Source organism: Diadema antillarum, unplaced genomic scaffold (assembly GCF_040938485.1).
Source record: "Diadema antillarum isolate AM-2024a unplaced genomic scaffold, OU_Dant_1.0 seq00000059_RagTag, whole genome shotgun sequence".
Taxonomy (NCBI): Eukaryota; Metazoa; Echinodermata; class Echinoidea; order Diadematoida; family Diadematidae; genus Diadema; species Diadema antillarum.
Genome location: NW_027271164.1, coordinates 71,226 through 84,303, shown reverse-complemented (window position 1 = coordinate 84,303; position 13,078 = coordinate 71,226). Strand labels below are relative to the sequence as shown.

General features: G+C 39.1%; 1 protein-coding gene across 1 annotated transcript in view; it reads right to left on the bottom strand.

Annotated features, from left to right (window-relative positions):
* LOC139725814 (uncharacterized) overlaps positions 1-13,078 on the bottom strand; it is a 75,303-nt gene that overhangs the window by 40,647 nt on the left and 21,578 nt on the right. Inside the window, exon 7 of the mRNA XM_071636895.1 lies at positions 7,180-7,315. Within this exon, the coding sequence (XP_071492996.1) occupies positions 7,180-7,315 (136 nt within the window). The remainder of the gene's footprint in view (positions 1-7,179; positions 7,316-13,078) is intronic.

The window sequence follows — 13,078 nt, the reverse complement described above, 5'->3', positions numbered from 1 at the left end:
TATGTGGGCTTTAAGGAGTCTTCAGACAGACAGATTAGATAGAAAAAAGCTTAAATAAGATCTTTAAAAGAAAAGAAAAAAGATAGGGAACAATTATGTTTAACATATTTTGGCCAATTGGAGATATCAAACACAAACACATACAAAGTTTAGGCATTGAGAACATGTCACTGACTCACACTACACAAGTGTGTACAAAAAAAATACCATTCTTTTATTTGATCAATCATAGCCCCCTGACCATTCAAAAGAAGCAATCGCTGCCAACACATTTTAACTCTAAAACAATCTAATGTGAGGGATATGGATATTTTCTTTGTGAATTAATGTAAAAACAGAAGGTATTTAGTGAAGATTTGTGTCCAAGTGAGTGGTAACCTTGTGAGGTCTCTACATGATTTCCTAAGGAATCTTGATTGCACATCAATATTGATGCTTTTTTTGGAAATACATGTGAATCTTTAAAATGCATAACTTTCCTATTTTTTCATTTTATTTGAAAGAGTTTCTTGTGTTCTGTTTGCGTAATTCTACTTGATTCATTAAAGTCAACAACGTACTAGTACTCTAAAGATACAATGACTTTGACTTTGTCAAAAGTCAAGAATGCTCGGTGTTACTTTTTTACCCTACTATGAAACTCAACCTAAAACCTACACTCCATTTTCTAGCATATTGCAATCGCAAAGAAAAAAATCCTTGAACTTCTATAAACTTGCTTAGTCACAACTAAAACATACTTTGGTCTCTACTTCTCATTTCACAGGCTTTGATTTGATGAACCAGCAATACACCATGAATTGAAAAATGTAATAATGAAACAGTTTCTAACACTCCTATTTACCTTTGGGTGAACCACTTGGAAATCATTGGCAGATTTCTGAAATGTGTGTGGGTGGGACTACAATGTACTTCCCAAGGTATGCATTGTACTCTTCATGAGAAGTGAAGTGGATATTTGTGAATCAGTTGTGACTCTATTACGGATGTTGCTTCCATTTTGAGTAGATTTGCCTCACAAAGGCATGAAGATACTCAACATCATTTGCTGGTCTCACTGGGCATTGAATCTTTTGAGACCTTTTGATTATCTGATAAATATGCTATCACGTAGGCTGAAAGAAGGCAAAGTTTATACACAGTTTTTCTATTCATTACTAACAAATAGATTACTCTTCAGCTGGAAATATAATAATGATGCCGTACAAAACAGTTACTTTTACATATTGTGAATGAAAGAAGCAATGACAGAATGGTATCAAGGAGAAGACGAAATATTCCAAAGGCATTTTTATTTCTCCTTGGCAAACTACTTGACGCTTTGGCCTGCAATTTTAGACATAGATGTCATTTTGATACAAAATAATGAAATTATCCAAATAGTATCCAAATTGTGACTACTATAAAGTCAGGGCCACCATAACAAACTGTTCAAGTACAAATTCCATCTTCTTGCAGCATCTCTTTTTTTAACACTTAATTTTGCCAACATTATTGACATTTGACCAATAATTGCAAGAACTAACAGAATGATCAAAATATCTGAACACTCTATAGTAAAGCTGGTATCCCACAGAGAGCTATACACAAATTTGCACCATGAAAAAAGTGTAAAATATTCTACATTTCCAGAATTGGTTGAGCTCGCACTGTTCTCGAAAAGAGTTCATCCACTCCTGCTTGTATGATGTAATTGATAATGGAAGGTCATCTTGCCTTGACTGAAGTACCTAATTACTTTCCCATACTTCTTCCTCATCTGTCCTTTTCTTTGCCTTTTTTTCAAAGAAAAGTTTCAAAAACCGCCTATGTTCCGGGTTTTGTTAGTTGAAAGGAAATAAACACTTCTCTCTCAGGAATCATCTGGAAAATGCATGTACCAGAGTGTGACACTCAAAAGCGCATGAATCACACACAAGATACTACATTATATGTGGTTACTCACCAAATTCACAAGACAGAAAATGTGGTTTAACAGTACTCCCTTTACTACCACTGAACACAACAATATCTATGAAACCTCAGGCTCTTGTTAATTGATCTCACATTGTAGATACAGCATTGAAGTGGATTGCATGTTTCTGCTTCACCCATACAACTTATTGCTCAATGACTGAATATCAATATATCTGAAGTGATGTGTGGTATAGATTGAAAGTTCAATAAAAGTTCAATGTTTGAATTCAAACATACATACAATGTACTTTCTGAAGAATTGGAGAGCATCCATGTGGAAAGAGGGTAAGATAAAATAACATGTATCATATCAGTTTCAAGAAGTTATATGTCACAATCAAAAGCAGTCTATTCAAATTTACGAAGATAGAACAGTTTCATTAGTTCTGTAAACACTGGATTCTGATGATATATTGCAGATTTGTGAGCAATTAAATTGATTAAAAGGTAATTGTTCATATTCTTTATGAAAGTTACTTTCCTTGCTGAAATCACAAAAATGTAAAACTATGATATATACTGTACTTGACCTGATGTAGTTATTTCACAACATTTAATCAATATTCTAATCTACACACATCACCTTTGAAGCAAAAATGAAAAGCATCCCCGGACAAACCTATACCTCTACATGTACATCAAAAGAATATCATATTGGTTTCAAAATAGTTAGATCTGTAATTTGGGTCATCCTTCTCATTATAGCATGAGGATGAATTTCAAAGCTTTCAATATCTAAACCTTAAAGAAATTCCACTTCTTTAAACTCCTGCTCCCTCATCAAATGTATCTTCACTTGTCTATGATATTCTTTTGCTCTTTATAGCTTTCTAGGGCTGGACAAATTAGGCACTTCGTAAAAATCACACCTAATCCTCTGAAATTGTATGACCCATTTCAGAGTAGTTCCTTGAAACGCGATGTTAATTGAGGCATTATAATTGCAGCTATATCAAAGTGTCTCTGTGTGTGTTGGGGATGGAAAGGATATAACTTAGCACTTCCCGCTTTCGTGGGTATACCTTTGTGAAATTCGGTGTTTTGAAAAATTCTGCACATTACCAGATTTCAATGCTGCCAGTCCAAGTCCAATTTTCAAAAGAGACTTGTAAATGATCACCATTTGTTCATCTTTGGCAATGATTTATAATCTCTCACATTGATTTGGTTTTTTTTTTAAAGTAATACTATTCTGTACACAATACTACAAAGGCAAAGCTCCCCATGATTTTTCTCCCAGTCTTATCACATGCCCCATCCGTGACATGTTTACATTCATGAGTAGCGGTAAATGTTAACTTGATGAGTCACTGGATCAAAACAATGAACCTTTGAGCCATGAATCGAGGGTTATAATCAATGCCTGCTACTCGTTGTGACGTAGATACAGGTCAGTGTCATCTCCCTCATGCAGTCCTTGAATTATCACTTTAACTTGAGAGGTTGCATTATCAACACCTAGCACATGAGTTTGTGGTGTTGGGTTGTATATCATGTAGTAAATAATCTCCACAATTTGGAAGAATATTATTTTTGTTGGGGAAGAATGGAGACAGTGAATAAATATCTTGACCAGAAACTTACAGGTGTTTATCTTTCTATTATTCAATTATTTTGAAAGCAAAGATTTTTTTCTTTATTTCACTAAAGCGTAAGCATGTGCATTAAAAAAAAATGCAGACTGGACTCAAGACTACAAATGTAGATGCAAAATAATAGATAATATTCACAACTGAGTGACACATGCTTTAAAAACCAAATAAACAACAAGTAAAGGGTGCTGGAGCAAACCTTGAACCTACACTTTATGATGGCATGGCCATCAGCCTTTCACTGGTATCAAGACTGCTTCACCTCCTTACTGAACTCCCTGTCTTGAGCCTTTGTGGATCAGTGGTGTAAACCACAGACTCTCAATCATAAAGTTCCTGGTTCAAATCCCCTGAGAGCAGCAGTGATGCACCTGAGCAATGTACTTTATGCTCACTGCCCAGTCCTCTTTATCCTCATGTACTGCTTAGTCCATAAGAGTGGACTTAAAGTCATTAGCCTCATGGTAGCTTGCTCACTTAAGCATTTACATTTGTACATGCTTCCTTTGTGAACACGTAAAGATAAGTCAAAACACACACACATACAGATTAGATATTAGAGTGTCAGCCACATAATTTTGGCAATAAACCTTCTGTTTTACTTTTGATATATCAAGCAATCATATTAAACTTTATCATTCCTACCAGCAACCTATTTGTATTCAATGCCAATTGTTCTGTAAGGACAAGTTCACCTTTATAGACATTTGGGTTGAGTGAATGCAGCAATATTGGTACACACCAGTGAGAGTTTGAGGAAAATCGGACATTCCGTTCAAAAGTTATGATTTTTCGAAGTTTCTGCTCAGTCATGACTGGATGAGAAGACTACTATACTACAATATAAAGAAAGAATAAAGAAAATTCAACATATTTCCATTTTTCTCGCATAACAAAACACTTGACTTCTCTCTTTCAGAAGGCAGGGAGAATAATATTACCCTTAAAATATGTCAGTAACAAGTAGAAGAAATTTGCACATTATTCAAAAAGTAAAGTTTTGTGAAATTCTCCTTTATTTTCCTTATCTCATTGTACGCATGTGACAACATACACTGCAGTAGTCTTCTTATCCAGCAGTGGCTGCACAGATACTTTAAAAATTCATAACTTTTGAACGGATTGTGCGATTTTCCCCACACTTTCACTGATGTGTTCTACCAATATTGTTGCCTTCACTCAATCCATGTGTATATGAAGGTGGACTTGTCCTTTAAGACAATGGTCCCAAGAGGGGTATATTCAATACACAGTACATTTTTCGGTCTCATCTTCCCTAGATCTACCAAGATTATTAATGATATTACGGGAAATTGATATACGTGACACATAATGTGTATACTAAAAAGTTTCTCAATAATAGCAGCCTCAGGCATAGTACATGAAAATATTTAATGTCAGGTTATGTCTGAACAAAAGCTTGTATGGTGATGTTTTTCTTCTTTTTTCTTTTCTGGCCGTCTTAAGATTCTATTTGGAAAGTGACTTGAACTTCACAGACAACAGATCAATTCCTCTCTATGATTTTTGCCCATCATGATAGTACAAAATGTCATTGGAAATCTCCAAAAAAGAAGAATTTTTATCAAAAATTAGGTGTCCAATAGTGGTTCAATCCTGGGATACAAACATACCATCATCATTATTCTAAACATTACTGAACAGTGCTATTTCCTGGTGTGCTATTTGCGGTGTTTGATGCATCAAACCGTTTGTTAATGGTTGCAAATTTGTGTGCTGAAACCCTGCACAGTTCTATCCCGCTACCTCCCCCCCCCCCCTTCTCTCTTTCCCTAGGCCTGGACAAGACCTTTTGGATGGCAGGGTGAGAGTATTTTTGGGAATAACTGGGATATTTTAGGAGAGATGAAGTGGTGAGTCAAAGGAAGTCAAAATTCCTGGCATGGTCATCGCCCAGATCTGTCTGGAGGAATATATTGGACTGATCAATCTAATTTTTGTTATGTGTGAGTGTGTGTGTGTGTCAGCCTGTCTGTCTGTCTGTCTATCTGCATGTCTATATCTGTCTGTGAATGTCTGTCTGTGAGAGTGTCAGTGCATCAAAGTGTCTCATTGTGTCTGTACCACTGTGAGCATGTGGAAGTGTGCATGTTTGTACCAATTGTATTACCGACACACAGGGAAATGCACAGAACTTGATACTACTGAGGCCCGAATTCACAAAGGTGGTACAAATGAAACCATGGTTTAAACCATGGACAAAAACCATGGAGCGCCAAATGTCGCACAGAATATTTCATTACAAAATTGGTCAATTTGTAGACAAAATGACTGTTTCGTTAACAAAATTATCATTTCGTGGATGAAATGTACATTTAGTTACAAAATGTTGTCATTTTGTTACAAAATAGTCATTTCATTGACGAAAAGACTGATTTCGTAATGAAATATTCCATGCGACACTTGGCGCTCCATGGTTTTTGTCCATGGTTTAACCATGGTTTCATTTGTACCGCCTTCGTGAATTCGGGCCTGAGTGGCTACCATAGTACAGACTTTTCATGTATTGAACATGAAAATACCCACTTCCTCAAAAAAAAAAAAAAGGAAAACTGATTGTAAAGTGCAAGCCATTAATGTATTCCTGTACACACTGATGTACTTAGTGAACATAATTATATCCTGCAGAATCAGTATTTCTCACGGCATTGTGATTTATAATTGTTGAGAAGTCAGCAAAGTTACATGGATAATGGAGATTGAGTTAATATTTTGTCTGACCTTCTATCTAAATACTTTGACAGGAAATCAGGCAGTTAGAGTAATCACAGGATTTAGTTGCATGGACATCGTTTGTCTTGCCCAGAAACACACACACATGCATGCATGCATACACACAAACACACAAATCTGAGATTATGTAGACAATTTTCATAGCACTTCTTTGCATCTCTGATACACTGAAAAACTATCACTTGTGCCATGAACAGGGCCTCCAACATTTCCATACCAAAATCAGGTAGAGTCAAAAGAAAAATTGGGAAGAAACTTGTGTATTACATGCATCTTACCCTGTTGAAGACAGACTGAATTTCCTATAACACGCATTTCCCGTTCACCCCAGCCTGAAAATTCTCGAGACTAGTCTTCAACTAGTTAATAAGGCAAAAAGAATTCCCAAATCAGGGAGACTTTGATATTTTCTTGTCATGTCATGAAAGGTAGCCTCCTGCAGAACCACAGACACCTGGCAGGTCTGCATTAACCTGTTGAAGACTAGTCCTGGTATACTTAGGCAAATGTCTATGGAATATGGATATTGTAGCAAATTCAGTCCTTCCTCAATGGGTTAATTTGTGTATATCAGTGAACTCTACCAAGACTAGATTAGCCAAAAGACTCAACAGATCAATCAACATCAGTTTACTCCTGTTGAATTCCCACAGCATCCAGTCAAATTTACAGTTAACTGTTGGGTTGGATGTTAATATCAATACCCAATTTTGCACACATGACATACATACAGTGATATGATACACCCAATCCACAAGACATTTGTTATGTGTTGCTGATTGTTATATGTCTCTGTAAAACCATACCTTCAAGATTTTCAACTTGAGGAATATATCATCTGCAAACCTGAAAGAGGTATTAATGGTAAATAACTTACAGGGGAGGCCTGAAGCCAGGGGGGCAGGAACACGCCCCTGTCCGAGGATCACAGGTTCCTCCGTTCTCACACTGGCATGTGAGAAGACATCCCGGTCCATAGGTGTTGGCAGGGCAAGGATCCGTACACGTCGGACCTGTCATATGCATCATGAGAATTGGGGAGAAAAAGAAATGCATAGAGGCATTAAGTGCAAATTTGCAGAGTTTCACAGATTAAAATATACATGTTTGTAGAAGTAGCATCAGTAAACTCCACATAAAATGTTGCTATGGCAGCACTTCAGTTATTCAACCTGTAGTTAGTAGTTTTGTGCAATGTTCCCATTAAATCATACCAAATTGAAGTCTCTTGTACATGTACTCTCTTAAGTCTGATATCATGAAATACTCCAATAAGTTAAACACTTCCATTAAATGAAGCTGCTAAGCCTGAACAAGTTTATACTGCATGAAGAGACAGATTCACAAGATGTTTATGGTAATTTGTGGGTGAGAAGGATTTCTATTGTATTTGAATGATTTAATACCATTCAAGTGCCAATTAGAAAAGAGAGAGAAATAGAGGAGAAACCTCGGGATGACTTGAAAGAGTGTTAACCCTCTCTGTGGCTTGGACTTTTAAGACAGTGCGTACAATGCTATGAGGGTTTTCTGCACCAATCTGCACCTATATCACACAAAGGGTTAAATTAAGCAGTATGGGAATACTGCTATCAACTTGGCCATACCACACAGATCAAATCGATTTACACACCACGTTTTGATGGTCTACTTCTTCAGACCCAAATTATACTTTACCAATATGATTCACAATCAAGCCTGAGTGTATATAAGATGATCCTGTCCACACAAGACACTCATGGTAAAAATGACACAGGACTATTGGAAGGTTGACATACACAGGCCGATATCGTAGGGAAAATTTAGTGGCCCATTAAATGCATAGTGGCCAATCTACACAGATATCTACCATTACATGACAGATTTGACTCATTCTGCTGTTACACTTGCAGAGCTAGAGCATCACTACTGTGCTTTGAAATTACAAGTCTGATGGCATCCTTCTATTAGAGTCAGAAGTCATGATTTTCTTCTGTTCTATCTAAATATAGCAGTCTGGCTGTGAATTCATTTTTCGTCTTCACTTGATGACAACTTCACAATCAAACGAGGGTACAAAGGAAGCAGGTTTATTATGTCTCCAGCGACAACCATGTCTACCCTTGTTACGACCAAAATCACTCTGAGAATGATCGCACAAAAGAAACAATCAACTGATGTTCAGGCGGTTTATTAACAGTGATATTGAGGGTACAGACTGGTAATCGGCGTCATATCAGTACAACAATGATCAATAGAAACAATTACAAATCGGTAATGGAATCACTTACATGCATCCAAACTATCACAAAGTCGCTACAATTTCCTGGTAGTGTCCAGATACGATGTTCGATGCACAAATGAATGATCCGCGATGCACCGATGAATGATTCCTGCGACGTAAATCCAGAGGCACAGGTTACAATAGTCCGCGTTATAATTCCAGGGTACATAGATGTCCACAGTAGATCCACAGTATAATGTTCCCAGCGAAATGTGCAGAATTCAACGACCACGTCCAGTCGATGTGTTGAATGATGATTCACTTTATATTGTCCAGCTAGGAATCCAGCCCGTCACAGCTTTGCCGTAGCAATGTCCATTGACATAAAAACATGGAGTCCAATGAAGGCACTTTAATTCTCTGCAGGCAAAATGTCTCCCAGGCCAAGTATCTCCACAAACATAACAGGTCAGCAGGTAACACAGGACTGACTATAACAAGTCGCTTCAGAGCCAGAAGTGACGTAACTCTCAGAGCAGAGGTGTTGGGTACTCTGCCTACTGCAGAATTTCTCTGGCTTATATACTATCCATTCACCCCCTTCTAGCACATTCTATAACTCTCTCCAACCTACTAGCCAGTCTAAGTTCCAGGAAACTTGGATGACTCACTGCCTAACTATGTACAAAACATCATTGCCAAGAATAACTACCAATCACATTGGGCTACAGGGACAGTGCCTCACTCAGCCAAATATGTTAGCACTTCCCAGAACTTTCTGGAATGGGTGAAATCATTCTAGATTGAGTGAGCTATAATGTATTTCCTGCTACATGCATGTACTGTATAGCTACATTGTATACCACCTAGAAAATTCTCCACTTATCTGGTCAGCCTGTATGTACTATATCTATACCACATAGAATGTTCTCCATTAATCTGGTCAACCTGTGTACATACACATTAAAACAACCATGCATACAGTACATCATACATGTACATAACTACTAGTGTGTACATTTGTGACACCATCCCCCATGGGAAAAAGAAAGCCTTGCCGTAGCAAGGGTTTCTTTTACCTTCACAATTTCTCATTATTATTTACAATGAATGTGAGGTACAATCCAAGTCAAGCTACAATAATCACATACTATCACATGCCTTTTGGATAGCTGTATTAATTCCATGTTCTCTTTTCATGGATACTATTTACAATGATATTGCTTAGATTCTCGGAGCTTATACAATCATATCAAACTGTTTTGCACACATTAATGAATATGCTAAACACATACGCTGGAAAATGATATGCCGGTGAAAAACTTTTCACCCTTAACTTCTACTGTGCTATCCACTATCTATGTCACACCAACTGACTTTCTGTCATAGCACTCTTTCAACATATTGACATGACACATTCTCTGTTCTTTGCATCTATCTGGTGTGCTGATCACATAGTTCACATCATTGAATTTCTTTTTGACATAGTACGGGCCACTGAACTTGGCTTTCAGTGGTTCACCTTGTATGGGCAGCAGTACAAGAACTTTGTCACCTGGGTTGAAAGTTCGGGCTTTGGCATTTTTGTCTGCCTTTCTCTTCATAGAGTCTTGTGATACTTTCAAGTGTTCCCTAGCTACCTCACAAGCCTTTGAAAGCCTTTCACGAAACTTTGACACGTAGTCAAGTAGGTGGACCTCATCATCCTCCGTCATGAATTTCTCTTTGATGAGCTTCAGTGGGCCCCTGACTTCATGACCATACACCAACTCAAATGGGCTGAAACCCGTCGACTCGTTTGGGGAGTCCCTCGTTGCAAACAGCAGGAAAGGGATGCCCTTATCCCAATCCTCGGGATACTCCTCACAAAATGCCCTAATCATTGTCTTTAGGGTCTGGTGGTAGCGCTCCAACGCACCTTGGGACTGGGGATGATAAGCTGACGACTTCAGCTGCTTCACACCCAAACGATACATCACCTCTTGAAATATGCCTGACATGAAATTTGACCCTTGGTCAGACTGCACTTCCTTGGGCAACCCATACCTAGTGAAAAACTGCACTAGAGCATCTACCACAGTCTTAGCAGTGATATTTCGCAATGGGATAGCCTCTGGAAACCGTGTAGACATATCCATGATTGTCAAGAGGTACTTATGACCTGACCTAGTCCTAGGCAAAGGTCCAACACAGTCAACTAGAACCCGACTGAATGGTTCTTCAAACGCAGGTATCGGAATCAATGGCGCCGGCTTCACCGAATGCTGTGGTTTACCAGCCACCTGACATGTGTGACAAGTCTTGCAAAACTCAGCCACATCCACATTCAACCCCGGCCAATAGAAATGCCTCATGATCCGATCCTTTGTCTTTCTGACGCCTAAATGGCCGCCAACAGGTAACTCGTGAGCAATCCTCAAGATCTCACCGCGGTAACAGGGAGGGACAACAACTTGACGGACCACCGTCCAATCCTCATCAGCTGGCCTATGGGGAGGTCTCCACTTCCTCATCAAAATGCCATCTTTGACATAATAGCACTCAGGGACCTTTTCAGCCTCAGCCTCAGAGCACGCCGTCTGAGACAAGCCTTTCAACTCAGAGTCTGCCTGCTGTGCTTCAACCAAGGAAGACTTGCTAAACAGCCCATCACTGTTAGCCTCGGAGCCTAATACAGCAACCCCATCATTCAAATCCTTGAAAAAGGTTTCTGCCAACCAAACACCGGAATTCTCCTCCATATCAACAGAATCCGCATCATCTTGAACAGCTCTACGAGCCTGAGACCTAGTCACAACACAATCTGGGAAAATCCCAGGAAACTCCTCCTGCAACTGCTCAGTTTCAGCAACCACCACTGGTTTCTCCGAAACAACTGGAGACGCAACCACCTTGTCCCCAGCCAAGTCATTCCCCAACAAGAAGTCAATGCCTGCCATGGGCAACTCAGGAACAACTCCAACAGTGACAGGACCAGAAACTAGGTCACACTTCAAATCCACTCTATACAGTGGCACTGACATATAACTGCCATCAACAGTCTGAATCAAGACTTTTGCATTCACTGCACTATCTGGTGGAAAAGTCATACCACCATCCACCATCAACGACTGAGAGGCCCCCGTATCCCGCAGGATGACTACTGGCTTACCTGCCTCACCAGAAGTACATGGGGTCACCTCACCATCAAACAAAAAGCTACGATAGCTCTCATCCACCTGCTTCATCCTATCTTTGAATTTGGGAGATTGACTTTCAATGGCCTGTGTTTCTCTGAACGGGACACTGTTTTCGGGTAGGACACTTTTTGACATAACAAATCCCAAGTCCTTCTTTGTTTTGTTTTGCAACTTCCAACACTGTGACTTTACATGCCCTGTCTTGTTACAGTGAAAACATTTAATGACATTTGCACTTGTACCGGACCCTTTGTCAGATTGAGGCTTTGGTGTCGATGAAGTTTCAGAACTCGTGCCTTTTTCAGAACCAGCATTCTTTGGACTGCTCGACTGATTTTTGTCTCTCTTATTTCCAGAGAAATTCCTGAAAGGTGGTCTGTTGTCATTTCTGTGGGTCAGCTCATACTCATCAGCCATCAAGGCTGCTTTATGCAAACTTGTCACTTTATGATCATCCAAATGTGACCTCACACTGAAAGCAACACTCTTTTTGAATTCTTCCAAAAGAACAACCTCACGTAGGTTATCAAAGTCCTGATCCACTTTCATGGATCTGTACCACCTATCAAACATCATTTCTTTTTCACGAGCAAACTCAACATGTGTCTGGCCTGGTTTTCGGTACGAATTTCTGAACTTGTGTCTGTACGCCTCTGGCACCAACTCATAAGCATTCAACACTGCTTTCTTGACTGTAGCATAGTCACGTGATTGCTCTTCAGAGAGAGATGAGTACACATCGGCTGCTTTGCCGACAAACACACTTTGAAGGAGCAAGGGCCAAAATTCCTGTGGCCAGTTCAAACTGTTAGCCACCTTCTCAAATGACACAAAATATGCATCAACTCTGTTTTCTTCAAACTTGGGCACCAATCGAATGTTCTTGGCCAAATCAAATTCAAAGGGAGCCCTTTCACGATTTCCAACAGCGTGTGCATGAGTCAATTCCATCTCACGCAATTTCATTTGCTGCTCCATTTCGAATTTCTTCATTTCCATTTCTCTTTGTTTTTCCCTTTCCTGCATTTCCATTTCCCTAGCCCTTTGCTCTCTTTCCGATCTCATCTTCTCTTTCTCTATTTCCAGTCTAGCTAGCTCAAGCCGTGTTTGATCTGAAATGTGAGCTTGATCTGAAGTTTCAATTTCTTCTTTGAGCTCCATGTGACCAGCTACTAAGTCAAGAATCTCTGCCTTTCTTACACCTTGTGGAACATCTACACTTAAATGCTGTGCAATAGCAGTCAAATCACATTTGCGTAACCTTTGCAAATCTTTGAGGGACAAATCTGTCCTCTGAACAAATGCCTGAACATCCATTGTACTGATTGACATTGTCACAATGTATTACACACAATATGCAATTGAACAACCAAGTCAACAGGTATTTTGTCTGT